Source organism: Cryptomeria japonica, chromosome 3, assembly GCF_030272615.1.
Source record: "Cryptomeria japonica chromosome 3, Sugi_1.0, whole genome shotgun sequence".
In the NCBI taxonomy this organism is placed as follows: Eukaryota; Viridiplantae; Streptophyta; class Pinopsida; order Cupressales; family Cupressaceae; genus Cryptomeria; species Cryptomeria japonica.
This window is the reverse complement of record NC_081407.1, coordinates 142,275,821-142,296,439: the sequence shown is the minus strand read 5'-3', so window position 1 is coordinate 142,296,439 and position 20,619 is coordinate 142,275,821. Positions and strand designations below refer to the sequence as shown.

At 38.6% G+C, this 20,619-nt stretch overlaps 1 protein-coding gene across 1 annotated transcript in view; it reads left to right on the top strand.

Annotated features, from left to right (window-relative positions):
* Positions 1–11,326, top strand: part of LOC131027358 (mitochondrial zinc maintenance protein 1, mitochondrial) — a 54,444-nt gene extending 43,118 nt beyond the window's left edge. Inside the window, exon 2 of the mRNA XM_057957394.2 lies at positions 10,909–11,326. Within this exon, the coding sequence (XP_057813377.1) occupies positions 10,909–10,985 (77 nt within the window). The 3' untranslated portion in view covers positions 10,986–11,326. The remainder of the gene's footprint in view (positions 1–10,908) is intronic.
* The last annotated feature ends 9,293 nt before the right edge of the window (positions 11,327–20,619 follow it).

Below are 20,619 nucleotides of genomic sequence, written 5' to 3'. Positions count from 1 at the left end.
CCCTTTGACATAGACAATGTCAAAGTCATATGATTGCAGCTTACTAACCCACTTTTGCTGACGATCATTGAGATCTCGTCTTAGGAAATGTCTTAGGTTGTTATGATTAGTCTTAATGCTGAATTTACTGCCAACAAGGTATTGCTTGAATTTGGCCAACGCATGCATGATGGCCAACATCTCCTTGTCATATATACTAAAGCTCCTTTCAGGCCCTCTAAGCTTCCTGCTTTCAAACGCGATAGGGTGCTTATCCTACATAAGCATTGCACCAACACCCTCACCTGAGGCATCACACTGTAGCTCAAAGGGCTTAGAGAAATCAATTTATGTGAGGATTGGACATGTAGTCATCAAATGACTAAATTCCTCAAAACAGTCTTGTGCCTCAGGAGTCCAAATGAACGCCCCTTTTTTCATCAAATCTGTAAGTGGTGCTGCATGCCGGGAATAACCACTGACTAATCTGTGGTAAAAACCACACAAACCCAAAAATCTGTGGAGCTGAGTGAGGTTCTTTGGAGTAGGCCACTCAGTGATAGCTCGTACCTTATCAGGATCCATTTGCACATCCTCTGCATTGATAATATGGCCCAAATGCAACTCCGTCATGCCCAAATCACATTTGGATTCCTTGGCATACAAGGACTCCCTATCAAGAATACCCAACATTATATCCAAAGGGGCAAGGTGCTCCTCCCACGTTTTGCTGTACACCAAAATGTCATCGAAAAAGACACAAACTTCTTCAACTGTGGCTGAAAGACCCTGTTCAGAGTAGCCTGGAATGTAGTAGGGGCATTGGTTAGCCCAAATGGCATAACCACAAACTTGAAATGGCCACAATGGCATCTAAATGTTGTCTTTTCAATGTCCTGCTCTCTAACTCTGATCTGGTGATAACCCGATCTCAAATCTATTTTTGAAAAGTAGCAAGCACCGTGAAGCTCATCAATCAACTCGTCAATCCGAGGATGGGATATCTGTTCTTAATTGTCCTGTTATTCAGGACCCTGTAATTGATGCACATCCGAAGGGTACCATCCTTTTTCTTCACCAAAAGTACTGATGAAGCAAAAGGGTATTTGCTAGGCCCGATGTGCCTCATAGCAAGTAGCTCCTTAATTGTCTTTTCAATTTTATCTTTCAGCCGCTTCGAGTGTCTGTAAGGAGTGATCATTATTGGTTTGCCACCCTCCTCCAATTCTATTATTTGCTCAATCGCTGTCAGGAGGTCTACAGGGTGGAATGTCATTGAACACCTTAGCATACTTAATTCTCAACTCCTGTATATCCGAATGATAAACTGGTTTTTGCTGTCCCTCTTGTGATGGCATCAACATACACTCTGCTGCCCACTCAACCATGTCGTGGCACATAAGTCTCTTCATCGTCCTAAATGATATCATTCTGAAACTACTATCTCTGATGGCTTTCAACACATGAGTCTTCCCATCCACCTTAAATCTCATCTCCATCTCATGAAGGTTAAGGGTAAACTCTCCTATGTCATGAAGCCATCTCATTACAAAAATCACATCAGTGTCTCCCATAGTTATTACATAAAATCTGCCTTGAACTCATAATTATTCAAATGCAAAGGAAGACCTGAAATCATCCTGTCACACTTAAGAGTGTAACCATCTGCAACCCTCACCCTTATACCTTCAAATTCCTCAGTTTGAATCTCACGCCTCTCAACCAGTCTAGCATCAATAAAGTTATGCGTGGCACCTGTATCTTGAATGAGCCTTGTTGCTGTATGCTAGTGAGGCATGCCTCCTATAGCTTTACTTTCGCTTCATGTACACCCATATTTTCTAACTTTTCAGGCTCACATTCAAACCTTTTTGGCTCGGATTCCTCTTGATCAGTTTGCTGGTCTAAATTTTCAGATTCAGAATCCTCATAGAATGCCCACATTACTCGGTTGGCCTTGCCCTTATACCTCAGCGGACAGTCATGGTTTGCATCATAGGGGTCCTTGTAGTAGAAACACAACTTCTTACGCAAATCATTAAGTGTTTCTCGATCTAGAGGTGCTGTGGATTTCCCTTTAGAATCCCCTTTAAAATCTGATTTTTCTGGCTTCTTGGGGGAAGACTTGCTGTCCTTTTATGAAGAAGATCCTTTGGACAAGAACTTGCTTTGTGGGGCTGCAAGTTCCATACTTCTAGCTTTTTTCATTGCCTCCTGCAGTGTCAGTGGGTCAAAAGTTTTTATCCACCCCCTCAAAGGTTCCAATAGGCCCTCAATAAACAACACAACTAATCTCCACTCTGAAATGTTGGGAACCATAACTGATAGCCTCTGGAAATCAGCAATGTAACTCTCCATACTCCCAATCTGCTTAAGCTGAGCTAGATTTCTAAAATATGACTTCGGATCTTTCTTATTGAAGCGTTTAATCAACCTATTAGTGAACTCCTGATATGAGGTAATGAAGTTATGTTGCAAGGTAACCATCCCATTGTGCCACCAATCATGAGCCACCCCATCCAAGTGCAATGTTGCAAACTTGATTGCATCCCCTTCCGTCATAGGCCAAAGATTAAAGTAAGTGTCCAACTTATAAATCCATGATCGTGTTGTGACCTTCCCGCTGCGATCAAACGTTGGTAAGGTGAGTTTACTGGTAGCCTATTCCAGGTCCTTGTTTTGATTCCGCGACCTTCTATCTTGCCTTGCCCTATTGTGCTCCCTCCTTTGACTCGTGTATCGGTCAAAGTTTAAATGTTCCTTTGCTTCCGGGGTAAGTAAATTCCATTCATCATGCATTGTCATGACATTAACAGCAAATGGGCCATCTTCCTCCTCCCCAATACTTTCTTCTTCTAGTTCATTCCTCAAGAAGGTGGGCCGTATAGGCCTATTAGTGGTGCGAGTAGGTGCTCTCTGTGCCCTGGGAGTCCCAATCACAGTCCTATTGTCATCTTGCTCATGATTTTGTCTTCTGGGATTATTTAACTACTGTATGGCTGTGGTGGGTTGCTGTAATGTATCAGCTACATGTTGCTGTCCATCCTATAAACCTCTCAAGGTTTCTTTCACTTCGCTGACTTCATCCTGTGGTGGACTATTTTCCCTTCTATCACCCATACCTGCAACCTGTCCAGTATTCCTAGAAGATGACTCCTGATGAGTACCAAATAAATCTAGATACTGTCTTTCCCATAGGTACCTGTGGAGGTTGCCAAGTTTTTCAGGATTACCTCTGATAATATCTTCTCTCCCTATCACTTGGTTGAATTAACAATCTGATTTAAACCCAAAGGATGGTAGTAAACCGCTCTGATACCACTGTGAAGACCCCAAGTCCTCCCAAATGGTGATACTCTAAATCTTTGATGAAAACTATTGAAGTTTTGTTTTGGTTTTCTGAATTTTGTACTGTTTTTGTGTTTTTTTGATATAAAAGCAATGCAAATAAAAACATAGGAATACTCAAAACTGAAAACTAAATAGACCCATGGTTTTCCCCCACTCAAAATCTTGATGGGAGATGAATTTCCCCCAAATTTCCGATGGACCCTGTTTTTCCTCCATTCAAGTTCCTTATGGAGGGCGATTTTCCACTAGGAGGCCAAAATTTTGACTGTGGGAAATTATCCCGATGATCCATGTTTTTCCCGTGGAATGTAGATGAATTTGATGCGGATGAAATTTCCTATCCTAATGAAGATCAATTTTCCCCACGACAGTTTGTGAACAAGTTTGATGGATTTTTATGTAGATGATTGTCCTGATGTGTGGGAATTTCCCGAAGTGTGTTTTTGATGAATTTTTGATCTAGAAAATCATCCAGATAGAGGTCGATTTTCCCTAGGAGGAGGCAATTAAGGTAATTGATGATGATTTTTCATCTGGATTTTTATCCAGATCTGGGGTGATTTTCCCCAATTGGCTCAATTTTGGTGAAAGTGAATTAAATTTGATAAAGTGGGCCCAAATTTAATTGTTTTTTTTTGACAAACGATTATTTAATAATCAAAAACAATTATTTAATGATTTGCAATAGTTATTAATGATTAAATATTGTTTTAATGCAAATCGATTTTCCCCAGGCAAGTTTAAAAGGGCAAAGTTTTATCCCACATTGCTTGTGTGGTTAGTTGACAAGGTGAAAACTAGTTTAAAAGAGTTTGCCCAACATTAAAATAATAGTATAAATGCTGATTGTGACAGTTAAGTGGCAGATTGAAGGCAAGTTAGTGGTTTACCAATTAGGCGATTTTAACGAAGTGTCCATTGGACACCATTCTTGAGTTGGAGTTGCAGATTGGAGGATAATTTCACCTAGGTGCTGCCATTGGAGGAGGCTACAACAAGTTGTCAATTTTGAGAGGTGGCGCCACCATTGGAGAGATCACGATTTTGATAGATGGTGCAAATTTCAGACTTTGGGGTGATTTTAGATGATATTGCTAAACACCATTGATGCTAAGGGGCTGTCATTTTATTCAGATAAGAGCTGGGCACCATTGCTGGAAGTTACTTTGACCTCATGGTTGGCTGGAAACACCATTTTCAAACTTCATTTTTAATTTACCAACCATTCAACACTTAGGCGATTCGATTGAAGGGTCATTTTGGAGCATTTTCTGAGGTTCACCATTGCTGCTATAAGTTTGAAACTCCATTGTTGCAGGCTGTCCTCAGACTAACTTCCATTTCCAGCTCCTCCACACTTGGGCAATTTCACTGGTGCACTCATTTTGGCGAGTTTTGAGGGGCAAAATAATTCAGATGCAGGCATGTGACATGGTTGTGACCTCTTCCAGCCACTGATTTTGATCATTTTCAGAGTGTCAGACATTGGAGGCCATTTTCAGACTTTTAGAGGGTGTATTGAGACTTGAGAATAAAAAAATCAGACTTTTATTACAACTTTGATATAAAAATCAGTCACTTTCTGAGTGTTTTCAGTCCTCTAAATGACATTTCCGGGCCTCAGTATACAATTTTGGGCTCCAGATACTTGATTTTCTGAGAACAGGGGTGTCTTCAGACTTATTTATTGCAATCAGACTTATTCGAAGTCTGAAAATCAGGTTTTCTAGAGGTGAATTTTTCAGATTTCAATCCAGACCTTCACTTTTCTAGAATTGGTGTTACAATTTTCTCTTCAGAACCTAAGTTAAATTGATTGGTTACCTATCACAAGTTGGGACAAATGTTGGGAACAAACTCCCTATGAGGTTAGAATTTCCACTCCATCCAATGGTGATCAAATTAAACAAAATTTCAAAGGACAATGAGTCCGGATGAGGGTCAGATTTCCACTTGAGTATGAAATTGCAAAGGAAGGAATAAATCAATTCAAATGAAGAGTTGTCCAGATAGGCATCAAATTTCCACTGAGTGAAGGAATGGACAAGGATAATGCGGATGTTTTGAGAATTGATCCGCACATATGTGGATGGATTTCCCACCAAGGTTGAAATCAAGTTTATCCCATTGGTGTTTAAGTTAGTATTTGTTTGTTTTGCAGGTTCACTACAAGGAAGGAAAGCACGATGATCAAGGCTTAAGGTGAAGGAGGATGCATATTGCAAGGAAACTCAAACAATGCGGATAGGGAAGATCAACACTTCAAAGATTGAAAGCGGACTTCAAGACAAGCATTTCCGGAGGGAAAGATGTGGACCAGATCAAACATGAAGAAGATTTCACCTTGATGGTGAACAAATGAAGGAAGGCAAGTTCAAGACATATGCACAAAGGATTTCACTTCAAGAAATCAGGAACTACATCAAGGAATTTCAAAGTCATACAACGTTCATTCAAGGAGGAAATAGTCCAAGGAATTCTCTAACATAAGGATGAAATGCAAAGTATCACAAGGAATTCTAAACATCATGAAGAATGTTCAAGGATAGATGATCAAGTCTACAATGCAAGCTGAGGTGGCATCCCAATCACCATTCGTTCAATCAAAGGGTACCAGATCAACATTCATTCAAGGCAGAGTTCCCAAACTCGCCGCGAGTCAGGTGAGTTCGCCGAGTTGGCGAGTTGAGCCAAGCTCGGCGAGTTTTGCTGACTCAGGACTCGGACTCGGCGAGTTTTGCTGACTCGGGACTCGAACTCGGCGAGTTTTGACCATAACTCGCCTAACTCGCGAGTCAGGCGAGTTATGGCAAAACTCGCCGAGTCCAAGCTCCAAAACTCGGCCACCACAGGTCAATGTTTTGACTTGTTTGACAAGTTAGTATCTTCGTCAGGATTCATATATGGAATATAACATTTAAGTATAAGTGACATTTCCTTATGTCTTTTCTCTTTCTTATACTTTAAGTTATATTCCATATATATTGTCAGGATGTTTGAGAGTGGTTTCGGACCTCCATGAGTTATAATGCAAAATCTAGTTTTTGGAGGATCCTTCAAATTTCCAGACTTAGTCAAATTTCAGGCCATTTCAGGATCAGGATGACATTCCAGACTTTTAAGGCGAGTTCACTCTGACCATGATGTAAGGGATGGGACCTAGGAGGACACTATGCATTCAACCAAGGTTTGATTTAGCAACTTGAAGCGTGACCAGATAGTACACAAAAACCCTAGGAATGATCTAAATAACCCCTAATCACTCAACTGACCTAACCTCCTTCACTCCACCTTGAGGAGATCCACCTGATTGGATGACCTTTGAGAAACTCAATCCCTTCAATGCAAAGGCTAAGACACTAAAACGACCAACAACAAAACTAAAAGAGCTAACCCTAGAAAGCAAAAAGTGGGGGTCTTCATTTGCAATGGGGCGATGTGTGAGTACCTCACAACAGGGATGTTTCTTAAAATTTTGAAAAAAGGGGGTGAGTTGGGGATATTTCCTACCTATCCCCACATACCAAAAAATCCGCCCATGGGGCACAAGGTTATTTTTGGCAAGGGACATATCTCTGAGGAGCATATTTCAAACCCTTCTGGCCTCACAATTCCCCCTTCCATCCAACATATATATAGCCTAAAAACTAAGAGGTCCAAGAAAGACCAAGGTCAACTATAGTCCCAAGGTAAAACCTAAGTTCAAAAAGCACACTATTTAATGCTACCATACACAAGCATTCCTTACAGTTTCCAAGTGAAGATGTTCATGATGTCTCATGTTGGTGCTCCCAAAATTTCAATTTGGCCAAAGAAAATACTAAACAAAAGCCCCAAACAAGTAGATACTCTACCAGCATGCCTTTCATGGCATAACAAGCTAGCACACATTATAATTGGGCTTTATTCAATAATGGGTGCATGAAACAAGTTTTAAATTGTTAAAAATCTCTTAATTTCAAGGTTTTTTTAATTTTGCCGAGTCATTGCTGAGTCGTTGCCGAGTCATAGCCGAGTCACGAGTCGAGTCGGCCTTGCCGAGTCCGAGTCTGGGAACTTTGATTCAAGGAGGGAATAAGTGACACATGGCGCTACATCAAATATCATTTGTCTTACCTACCCTCATCTCTCATTGGTCAATGCAATAATGGTTGTAACAAACCCTAATTAGGGTTTTATCTTTTAATCTTGGCCATTGTTCTTGAATTGATTTGAGCCATTCATTTCTTTTGAGGTTCTATATAAACCCCAGTGCCTCTCATTTGTTAGGGAGAGATTTTTGAGAATTGTCGGTTATATGCTACAGATTTGAATACAAGTCATTGTTCGAATTGATGGTGATTTTGTTTAAGTGTTGCATGCATTTGTGGTTCTCATTGCCTCCAAATTAGATTAGAATTTTCTTTCAATTATTGTTAGATTGAATGAGAGAATTTGTTGAATGCATTTGTGTGGAATCCATTTAGTCCACACCACTAGCCTCTTGTTGATTGTAAGTGTGCCTTGCGTGGTCAATTGGAATTTTATATGAACTTAACTTCAATTGTTATACGTCCACTGTTATGCATTAACTTGAATGATATCAATGTTTGATGGTAATGATTTGAAAATCTTTGACATACACCTTAGATGATTGCACTAAGCTTGTGTCAAATTGTTCGAATTGATGGTGAGACCTTGCCTAGTAGGATTCCAATGAATCGTTCACCCTTTTCTTGCATTCTAGGCTTTGGAATAGAATTCGTAAACCCTATTCCCTTTTGCCTTTTTAAGAAATCTTTGTTAGAATAGAACCAAGAACTTCATTGCAAAATCTTAAGCCATCGGCATACCTATTCCAAATCCAAATCCATGAAAGATTTCCCAATTGAGCAACTACGTAAGTCTTCTTGTGATTCCAGCATTATCACATCAAACCATTGAGCTTATCCACGAGTCAAGACCTGACATTTCATAACCTTGGAGTTGCCTCATTTGATCGCAAAGCATAGCATTTGAGAGACTTTGTTCAAGAGAGGATAAGATACCTTGGTATTTTATTTTGTGTGCGAATGTGCATAAAACCCACATCAACAATACTGAAACTTGAATGTCCATCTGTAGAGTCTCCTGCATTGGAGAACATGTGTCTTAATATTCATAGAATAAGATTTATTTGAAACCAAAAGAGTTTCTGTTATCTTGAACCCCTCTGCTATCTCTTGTACAGGGTGAGTGAAATGATTCACAGGTCTCTTGGAAGGTGACAAAGCAGAATCTCTCAGTTATGCAATTCTGGACACTACGGGTTCTTATCAGAGAATTCAGATTTGCAGGATTCTTAAATCTGCACATGAATTTAAAAAGGGAATACTGTAAAGAAAGCCAAGTTATTCTTTTGTGATTGTTTAGTTTTGTATTTCTTATTCTTGTGGTTGTTGGCAAGAATGAAGTAGGTTAGATTAGATGGTATGGTGAGCTTTGCTAGTTACGTTTTATCAAGGTGTTTAGTCACTTTGTAAGAAATTTCATTGGAGTCAAATTCCTTGTTTCTTTCAGTCTCAAGATAGTAGGGAATCCTTGGTAAGCTAGCCATTGGCAGCTTTATGATCAAGATTCATTTACCATCAACAAGAACACATAATTGTGTGGTTTGATTAGCTGAAGACAATATATCCTCTATAATGTTGACTGTCTGCAAAAAGTTATTTATTCACCTAGAATGTTGAAGAGCGTTTGTCACCACCAACCACCCATTTGAGACTTCTCACACTCTATTTGCAAGTCACATTGTGGGGTGTTATTTTCCAGATCAGATATGCATAATAAGCAGAAAATCAAAACACAGAACAGAAGACACATCAATTTATCCTGGGAAAAACCCTTCTACTCAAGGGAAAAACCCAGCATCAAATCAATCACTTATAGATCAGATACAGTAGTGCAGAAGAAGCACTCCAGAATCAGGTCTAGAAAGGCAGAATATAACAAAATTGTCCAGCACTGTACATAGTGTGAAATTCTTAGTAACAAAGAATAATCGAATCTCCTTCTTGAATGCGAACTTCCTACTGCAGATCAGGAAATCGAACAGTCTTCAATTGAAAATTAATGAATGAGGAAACTCTTTTTCCAATATATACATGCCTAGGCGTTGCTCTCCTCTTGAGCCGACCTAAAAATTTAATATTTTGTTAATAATAATTAGGCCGACTAGCCTTATGAATTGATTATTTTGGGAAATACCTCCCGCAGCTACTCAACAACACTAACATGGGCATGTAGCATGGTGTTAACCTTCAGGTCATAAAGTTGCAAACATCAATATTATAAAATGTCGACCTATTTTTAAACTTCACACTCCAGAAAAATTGGAAAGTTTAAAGTTTGTAGCTTTGTCAGATTTCAAGCACACTGCTTTAAGTCCGTATTTCACCTTTTTTGGTTGAAATCTGGCAGCACTGTTCTCACTTTGCAATTTTTTTTCCTGCAGCATTCAACATTGTTTGAGGTTTCTGGAGTCAATTGCATTTTTGAATTGATTGGCTTCTTCCTTAAATACTCCCTGAACAAATCAAGGCTCCCATTTGTAACTCTCTCAATCTCCATTAGTAGTTCCGACACCTGATGCCAACATTTATCTACGGCTATTCTTATTGGTGGAGGAGTATGGCTCAGGTGTTAAAGTTGTGTGAAGATACATCCACTTCAAGATTGAAGTCTGGTAATAAACTATTGGTTTTAATCATTGAAGAGTTAAAATCATGAGAACGATTTAATGGGTACTTCAGTCTGTAACACTAACACAATTCAATGGGGACTTCAACTTGTAATTGGGTGCCTGCGTATTGTTTTTAGGAGGACGGAGGCTATTTCTAATATTATATTTCTAATCTGTAACTTCTTTTGCGAAGCTGATTGGTAGGAGTTGAACTACTATAATAGGTCATATGCATTATTTAGGATAAAAATGCAGATGTTGGATATAGAGGTGGTCTCACTGCTTGGAGGATTGTTAGCAGCTTTGTGGGGTTGGCTAACCAAATGCTGTAGTAGTTATTTTTGACCTTTCCCACGTCCTTTTAACTTTTGTATGAGTTTTTTGCATCTGGTGAAGAGTTTTTTTGTACCCTTAAATTTAATTAAGTTTTTTAAAATATCTCTCTTTCCTGCTGACTGTTAACATTTTATGGTTTTATGTTCATGTCCACAAAAATGATGTCAACTTACAAAATCTCCATCAAGATTGAATGGAAAATGTCGATAACTTGGATTTACGATGTACTTCGCATCCTATAACAGTATCAATCCTGTCAATAGGCACCACAATCCTATATATTTGCTTGCAGCACAACTTGTGATTTGACGCTATGCTACCATCCTGAAAATGTTCCGACATCTCTCAAGACTTTGCTTAAATATTGCCTTGTCCCTCATCCTTAGTTGATATCACAGCTTTTGCAAACATCTAGAAATGTTCCCCAGTTGCCAATTCCCCAAAACGGCATGCTTGAAATGGTAGATTTGTGTCTGTGCTTCTATACAATGTATCTTATAAATGCTTTGCTCTAGTTGCTTAAGTTATTTTTTTGTATGCAGAATTGAAGCTTGATAAAGCACACGAGGGAGCCACATTAGAGCTTCCATCTGAAGAAAAACTCTCGAAGGCTACTTGAATAAATTATTCAAGATGGAGTTGAATACTTTGGACTCTGGAAAATCAATACTATCCCTATTCCATACCGTTAAATCACAATCCAGTTGAGTCACATCGTAGGACATTCAAGCTTATTTTCTAATCAAAATAATATAGATGAGGTGTACCATGTCATGGATTTGCTTACTATTTGATCAGCTTTGGAATTATTAAATCACTTTTTCTCACCGGAATTTATTACGCAGTATTGTGTTAAACACCTCAGGGAATAGATGAACAAGATTTTTTGACTTGCTCAATTGATCTGCTGCAAGATTGGCCAAACTTGATAACAATTCTAAATGCCCATCACCATTGCTATTTGCTGCCCTCATTTATTAATATATTCTTTTATGATCCAAATATAGTTGTTGTGTTTGAGTGTAGATCTTTGGTTCAGATGCAAGTGACATGGTTTTATTGCAGAACCATCCAAAATAGTTATTCTATATTTATAAACCTTCTCTATTCTCTACATAAGCTTTATGCTTAAGATGTAGAGCATAAGCAACACATTTTTACGAAACATAGAGCTATAGTGGAAGTCTGAACCTCTAATCTCTTTGGTATAATATTTATTTCGTTTATTACTTATGCACCTTCAAATTGTTGTCAATGATAATAAGAATGAATAAGCAAATCAATAGAAGTTGACCTCTTGGTAAGCATCTGTAGACGGTTAGCATAAAAAATTGGTCTTAAAATCATAGTAGTGTTACATTAACATGACATTGACATAAGTGTAATGTAATTTAATTAGATGGGTTTAAAATGAGAACAAAGAGGGGAAAGAATAACACATTTGAATTCAAACCCTAAGCCCTAAAAAATGTTTTTTCTTGAGAATAATTAAAAAAACATATTTGATTGGGTTAGAGCCGTGCTAATTTGACTTTGTGAGGCATTGAATAAATTTGGCTTATCATGTTTTATTCCTTTTCTTGTTTCAATTCTTAAATAGTTGGCTTATTTAAATAGATTGTAGTTATTAGGCATTCCAAACAGGGAAAATAGAATATGGTTGTAAGTGCCATTTAAGATGCATGATATTACTTTTTCTTTGATAAAGAGTAAAAGTGGGGTTTTGAAGGGCCCAAAACGTTTTATGACTAGAATAATAGAGAAGTCAAATTGACATCAGCCACACCACAATAAGGCACAAGCAACACTTGGATTTGTAATCCAACGACAAACATGCAACAACTCAAAACAGGGACCAGCAAAAATAAATATGGACTAAATTTTAGGAAGAGACTAAGATCAACTAGCTCAAGGCAACTTTAAGCCAAAGTGTATAAGGGAGCTTTGGACCCTAAATTAGAGGTGTTCATCAACTCAATAATTCAAAATTTCTTCTTGGCTATTCTCTCATTTCTTAAGCCATATTATAATCAAAGGGAAACAAGTGGTTATTAGTAGGCCTTTACTAAAAATTCATCCTCTTTTTTTTTGAGTAGTTTGGTGGTCAGCAAATTATTTTGGTTGCGTATTTTTCTTTGCAGAACTAGGAGATGTGTTGTGGATATGAAATTCACCTTATTCTTGGTTTGTGGCCTCCAGTGTTAATTTTGGTGTTGGTTAGAAGATCTCGTAGACCGTTTTTCTTGTATAACAGTGTTTTGTTGTAGTAGCGTGTGAAGATTTGTTGTGCGGATCGTAAAGAGTAATTTTGATGATTTTGTGTGTTCGAGGTTGGAGAGTCGATATGGGAAGCATGTGGACATCTTATTTTGGTCAGCTTAGCTACTTTTGGATCAGTTTAAGCTGACTTGGGTTACACATTTCATGTTGCATGTTATGCGGTTTTTAGGCTGACATGGAATTGATCTAATTTGATGGTGCAAATATATTAATTTGATTTATATGATCATTTGGTGAGTGGTTGGTGTTGTAGAAAGTAGGTATGAGCGATTGTGCGTAGTTTCACATGCATGATTGAGAGATTTGTGCTTTGGTAAGTGACAGAGCAGAGCAGAACAGAGCAAAGAGACAGATAAGTGGCATAAGACTATTTGTGCTTAACCAGAACCTCATTTTGGCATTTGTAGATGCTATTCATCAGTTCACTCAATCAGTTATCTTTTGTAATCTCTTGTAAGATAGTGAGCCTTCCTCCGGGTTGTAGCCTTTTGTTATTGAGCAGTGAGCTTTAGGAAATGTGCCTGAATGCATGTTCATTCCCCTTGTAATATTATTATACTCCTGATCATAGTATTATAATATTGTGGGTCTCAATCCCACCATGGTTTTTCTCTTAATCGGGTTTCCATGTAAAAATCTTGGTGTTATGGTGTTGATGATCTTGGCTTGGATTTTCTGCATTTACTTTATTTCATTTGCATAAGCGGTTGCATTATCAAATTATTAAAGATTGAATTTTCTAAACAATGATTCCCCCCCTCTCAGTGTTCCCTTTTAATTCCAATAATGGGTATTAGAGCCTAGTTTCTCTGAAGGAGACTAACAACTTGAGGGACATCTGTGAAGGTGTCTTAATGGATTCAAGTGGTCTAAGTAACAACTACTTGTTGCATTTGATGACATTGATCAGTCCAAAGCTAAAGTCCAGGAATTGAAGACAAATCTAAAGGATGCTGAAGATTTCATTCAGACATTGAAGGAGCAATTGAATAATTCCAAGGAAAAGAGAAAATAGCTTGTTGATAAGCTTCAGGAGAAAGAAAGTCAAAGCATTGATGAAGAAGCCCTAAAAGAGAAGACAAAAAAATGTGACAGACTTGCAAAAGTTAATGCACTTCGGAAAAATGAGATGGAAGCCATTATGATGAAACTGACAAAGGAGATTGAAAATCGAAAGAAGAATAAGGAAAGCTTGACTCAGTCAATAAACGATAGATCTGATGAGTGTTGCAGACTAAATCATGAAAATGACATGCTGAAGCTTGAATTGATGCAATCCAAAAATAATGAACAAGAGCTTGACATACAAATCATAATTCTGAGAGATGAACTTACCACTGCTAATGAGTACAAAGAAAAATTCAATGCTAGCTCGGCCAAGATGAATGAAATACTACAAAGTTAGAAGAATAAAGATGATATGGGAGGACTTGGATTTGAGAAGGGAGAAAGCTCTAGATTTGGTCAAAGCAATCAGCAGAAGAACAAGAGACCTCTGGTAAAACAACCTGATGCTTATATATTCAATGGTAAATGCGTTGTTTGTAATAAATTTGGTCATATGGCAAGTCGATGCAGAAATAGAACAAATCAGAATAATTTATCATTCACCGGTCAATGTTTCAATTGCAATAAATATGGTCACAAGTCAGTTGAATGCAGAAGTATGGTAAATAGGAGGAATGTAAGATGTTATGCTTGTAGAAGATTTGGACATATTGCTAACCAATACAGATCAAAGGGAAATCAAAGTAATTTCAGGCCTTATCAAGGAAACAACATTACTTGCTATGCTTGCAACAATTCTAGTCACATTGCAAAATACTGTAGAAGCAAGAATGTAAACAAGAATGCTCCGATAGACAAGAAAAAATCTGATGATAAGGGAAAAATGAAGGTTTAAGAAATCAAAGAGCAGTACAAGAAGAAATGGGTCAAAAAGAGTGTTTCTGAGGCAGGAGATGGGTCCGCACTTGATTTTGGTGCTGAAACCTTATCCAGTAACTAAGCTAAGGCATTTGGCCTTGGGGGAAGTTTTTATGAAAATATTTGAAACCCTTGTCTAAGATCTGAGCCCGATTCCGACAGGTTACAGAGGTATATATGATGATTGCAAGTATCTATGATGAATTTCCAAAAGAATTTGTAAGTCTGCAAAAGATCCTTGTGAAATCAAGGGTATTCGGAAATATTAGGGTTAAGAGCATTTACTGCAGTCAAATTTTAGGTTTGCTAAGGATAAAAGGTGAGTTAATAATTCATTTCTCACCTTGCATCCGAAGCGGAAGAACATAAAAATGCAGTGAAGGAGAACTTGTAGAGATTCCAAAGCGATATCCAGATTTGGTGTGCGATCTTGAGTCGGTTGAAAGGTATTTAAATGTGAAACCCTTCTTTTTGATTGAATCTTGAAAATGGCTACTTCTGGTACTGGAAATCCTTTAGTTGTTGAAATCACTGAGCGTGCGTGTTCAAACTTCAAGAATCATCCATTCATTTTGATGGAAGATGATCCTGAGAGCGCATTTTCATCCGTGCCATGTGGACTGCTGTATATAGAGGATATTAGGGTATATACGTACTGTCCTATTGAGGAATTGGATAGCACACAACTATTGAATTTGTACAACAATCAGCTAGGAGATAAGAATTCAATACTGAAACCAAAATTTCAAGATTTGGAGAGCAAGGGTTTTGCGTAGTTTGTTGAACACAATGTACCTCTGAGAGGGGGGTGAATCAGTGGTTCCTAAAAACCTTTTCTTTTTAAACCAAACTTTGAGTACTGGTTAACAACTTAAACACTAAGAAATCAAATCGGTAAGATATGAGAGGATATCAAAAGAAGCAAACACACAAATGCATAACCCACAACACCAGATGTATGAGGAAACCCTAGATGGGAAAAACCTCTGTGAGAAACGTTGCTGGAGTCTACTGCTCCAATCCAACCTCACAATGAAACAACAGGGTGCAATGATTTAGGACACTAACCCAAGGAGCACCAACCCCTGCACCAAGCACCAACTCGGTGTACAATGAAACACAATTTTAATGCAATCACAACACCTAGTTGCAAATGAGTTCTCCAACACCTGATCAACTGATGTTTGCCGGTTATCACCTTCGTCTCTTTCACCGGTCCTTCTACTGCCGGTTATCAGATTGCTCTCTTTGATTACTTTTCATTTACTTTCTTCCTTTCTTCTGTTTCTCAGATCCTCACCCTACACAGTACCACACTTGGATGCCTTCCTAATCATTCAATCTCTACCAGTACACTTGACTACTAAGACTATAATAGTTCACTGGTTACTCTGTCTCTGTTGGTTAGAACCTCTCACCAGTTTAGCCTGCTAACTCCACTAACTTTTTGTGAAAGGAACTCTCAGATAGATAGTCTCTCTTCTTTCTCAAGCTCTCTTTTCTCTCGCAACTCTCATTTACTAGCAATCTCTTCAGTCTCGAGCTCACATATTTATATTTGAGGGTTCCCGCCAAAGACAACATTCAAATGGTGGCGTGATAGGGTTTTCCTCTACCAACTCAATCTGTATCAAATTTGATTGGATATGTTTTCCTGGAATGATGATCTACACCATATCAAACAAGACTGCCATATCCTTGCTTTTCAATGCACGTTTTCTATTTTTAGATGTCCGCAACATGCTTTTCGACGTTACTCTTTCAATCACCTTTAATGGCTCGACTGTTTCCTTCAGCCAACGAGTACAAGGATCAGATCGTCTTGCAAGATCAGTTCAATCACCTTGCCATTCTATCTCCCTCGAGCCACAACATCTCGCCATCATCCCATGATTTGCGGGTATTTCATTAATGACGACCTACTTGTCAACTATCACGTCAATGAACACTTCACCGACTTCTGTGTGCTCGCCACTTGGTGTCCACCTAACATCCTTGTCGACATCCACCTATGCTCAGACTGCAAAGTCGGTTTGACATCCTTCACCAACCAAGACTCACCATTGGTTCGACTCACATTACCAGTATAACCTAATTTCACTGGTGGACCTTCATACCTACTAAAATTTCCTCTGTCAGTGGATCAACTTGGCCTTCAATCAAACGTGTTGGTTCATCCACTAAGTCTATTTACCGACTGCTTTATACTTCTCTCTATATACTGGTGATCACATCCCTCTATTCTTCTTTGCTTCTTTGCTTGCTCACCGGTGGTCTTGCTTTATCGGTAGATGCTGCACTTCGTGTGTATTGGTAACATACCTTTTCTGTCTACTTACACACTCCATCCTTCATACCGGTTGACATCATTAGTTAGTTCACCCATCTCGGTCACCACTACTTACTCACCGGTGACCATTCCATGTCGGTTGACATTAATGACAACATAATGCCAACAATCTCCCTCTTTGGCATTGATGTCAACACACTCTGTTCCTTCACCCGTCTATTGGACCATTCTCCCCCTTTGATAACAATGATAAAGGGTCGGGACATCCCTCCATCTAATTCATTTTCCACTGGTTATACAGTGTATTCTCCCCCTTTGTCCAACATATGGTCCAAGAGATAGGAGATTTTATAATGAACTCCCCCTGTATCATAGATCTTCATACACATTTAAGTGCATGAAGTAGGTGACACCACTCCTAACGTGTGTCTCAGATACTTAAATGTATTTACCGATAGAGGCTTGGTGAAGATATCATCCACTTGTTCGCCTGTAGGGACGTACTCTACCTTGACTTCCTGATCTACCACCTTCTCCCTGAGAAAATGATATTTGATGGCAATATGCTTTGTCCTTGATTGCATAACTACATTTTGTGATATGTTAATTGCAGTAGAATTGTCACACTGGATGGAAATGGGGTCAAACAACATTACCTGAATATCCTTGAGGGTCTGCTTCATCCATAACACTTGAGAACAACATGTGGCAGCAACAATATATTCCGCCTCAACAATAGATAGAGAAATTGAATCCTGCTTCTTGTTGTGCCATGAGACCAACTATTTACTCAGGAAGAATACACCACCACTTGTGCTCTTCCGGTCAACAATGCAGCCTGCCCAATCAACATCAGTGTAGGCAAACAAGATAAAATCCCGTTGCTTGGGATACCATAGTCCATAATCAAGTGTCCCTTTTATATACCGAAATATCCTCCTGACTGCATTTACATATGACTTTTTGGGTGCAACTTGAAATCTAGTCACCATGCATATTGCCTGCACTATATCCGGTCTAGAAGCAGTAAGATATAACAAATTGCAAATCATAGATCTATACAATGTCTGATCCACTACCGGTGATTCATCATCCTTTCTCAACTTGCATCCGATCACCATGGGGGTACTTATCGGTTTGTTGTCTTCCATTGGAAATTTCTTCAACATGTCCCAGACATACTTGGTTTGAGAGACAAAAATTCCCTTCTCTCGTTGTGAGACCTGCAAACCAAGAAAAAATGACAGCTCTCCAAGCATGGACATCTCAAATTCTGTTTTCATTTGATCAACAAAGTCCTTGCATAGAGTGTCCTTTTTACCTCCAAAAATGATGTCATCTACATACACAACCACAATGATCATGTGGTTTCCAAGTGCCTTGATGTATAGATTGTTGTTAGCACTCCCCTTTTTGAATCCTTGCTCCTTCAGGTACTTATCTAGCCTTGAATACCATGCTCTAGGAGCCTGCTTTAAGCCATACAGAGCTTTCTTCAATCGACACACAAAGGTTTCATCATCATGTAACATAAACCCTTCTGGTTGCTCCATGTACACTTCTTCTTCCAAATTTCCATTGAGGAAGGCATATTTTACATCCATTTGATATACCTTATAACCTTGTGGGCTGACAAAGCTAGAAACATCCTAATTGCTTCTAGTCTAGCTACCAGTGCAAATGTTTCTTCAAAATCAATGCCTTCTACTTGAGAGTAACCCTTGCACACAAGTCTAGCTTTATGCCTAATAATTTTACCTTATTCATTCATCTTATTCCGATAGACCCATTTGGTGCCAATAATGTTCTTGTCTGTCAGTTTAGGGACTAATTCCCAAGTCTTGTTCTTCTCAATTTGCTGCAACTCTTCTTCCATTGCATCCATCCATTTCTGACTTTTGCTGGCCTCATTGAATGTCTTAGGTTCCATTTCAGTCATGAGGCAGAAATTGACTTGTTCATCATTTTAGGTAAGTCCTCTTCTAGTTTGCAGACCATCACTCTTATTACCTAAAATTTGCTCTTTTGGGTGGTTTTTCTGCACATACCAGTTAGGGACCTTATTGGATGCTTCTTCCGGCTCATTGTCTGATTGAGCTTCTTCACCTTCATCGCTGGAATCATCATACTGGCTCACTTGTGCTTGTCTTCCTTTATGCATATCCTCATCAACTCTTACATGCAGATAGGCCCTACTGTGAGTTGAGTAACCAAGGAAGATCCCTTCATCACTCATGGAATCAAAACTACCTAAACCATCCATGTCTCTCTTGATAAAACATTTACTTCCAAATACTTTGAAGTATTTGACTGATGGTTACCGGTCATATCACAGTTCATAAGGTGTCATATTGCTGTTTTTTCTCAAATGAATCCGGTTCAAAGTATATGTTGTAGTATTAACCGCTTCTTTCCAATACATATTCGAAAAACTTGCCTCATTTAACATGGTTCTGGCCATCTCCTTGATTGTCTCGTTCTTCCTTTCTACCACACCATTTTGTTGTGGTGGTGGTGCCCTGGGGGATGAGTATTGTCTTCTGATTCCATGTCTCTCACTTCAAACTCATTTGATGTGAACTCTCCACCTCGGTCATATCTTGGGCATTTCAGCTTGCATCCACTTTCCTTTTCTACCATCTTTCGGAAGATATTGAATCTATCAAATGCTTGTGATTTATCTTGTAAGAAAGTGACCCATGTCATTCTTGAATAGTCATCAATGAAGAGCATAAAGTATCTCTCACCAGCAAGAGATTTTTTCCTAGTTGGACCACATAGATCTGTATGTACAAGTTCAAGTGGTCTTGAGGTGTTGTGTTCTTTTGTCTTGAAGCTCACTCTGGTCTACTTTCCTTTGACACATTCATCACAAAATGTGCTTACTGGTTTGATGATGGGTGGTATATTTCTCACACAACTCTTTTTGCTTACTACAACTAGATTATCAAAATTTATGTGGCCTAATCTTCTGTGCCACAACCAGCTTTCATCCACTTGTCCCAACATGCATTTGGATTCAAAACTTTTTTTTAGATTGTATACATTTCCATCTGTCCTCTTGCCTTCTGCTACAACCTGACCGATATTCTCCTTTATTTGGCAACCGGTAGAGTCAAAGGTGAATTTATAACCTTTGTCACACATCTGACTCACACTCAGCATATTGTGCTTCATGCCTTTCACATAATATACATCACGTGCTTTCAGTTTGCCATCAATATTTAGAGTATCTTTTCCCTTTATCTTGACAGATGAGTTGTCTCCGAACCTCACTTAGCCGCCATTCCAATCTTCAAGCTTGATAAATTTCTTTTTATCACCGGTCATGTGGTTGGAACAACCACTGTCTACAACCCACAACTTTTTTCTTTCTACATGTAGGGTAGTCTGCACTATCAGACTTGATTCTGCTTTGTCCTTTTCTTTCTCAACCCAAACTAGTTGAGTTTCCTTCTTGTCAACTGCAATTTTAGGCTTCAGTTTGACTACCAGCTCCTGTTCAGGAGCTATCCTCTTCTGCTTGATTTTCCTGATTTTACAATGCTTTGCAATATGTCGAAACTCATGATAACTATAACACTTTACATTCATATTAAATGATGAGTTTGAAAAATTATTGTAGGAAACCAGTTGACTTCTCCTACACTCGTAACTTCTATGACCCGATCCATTACATTGATAGCAAATGACATTCATCTCCCAGAGTGCAGCAAAATAGTTTCTATTTTCATAACTCACAATGGGCTTATTCATT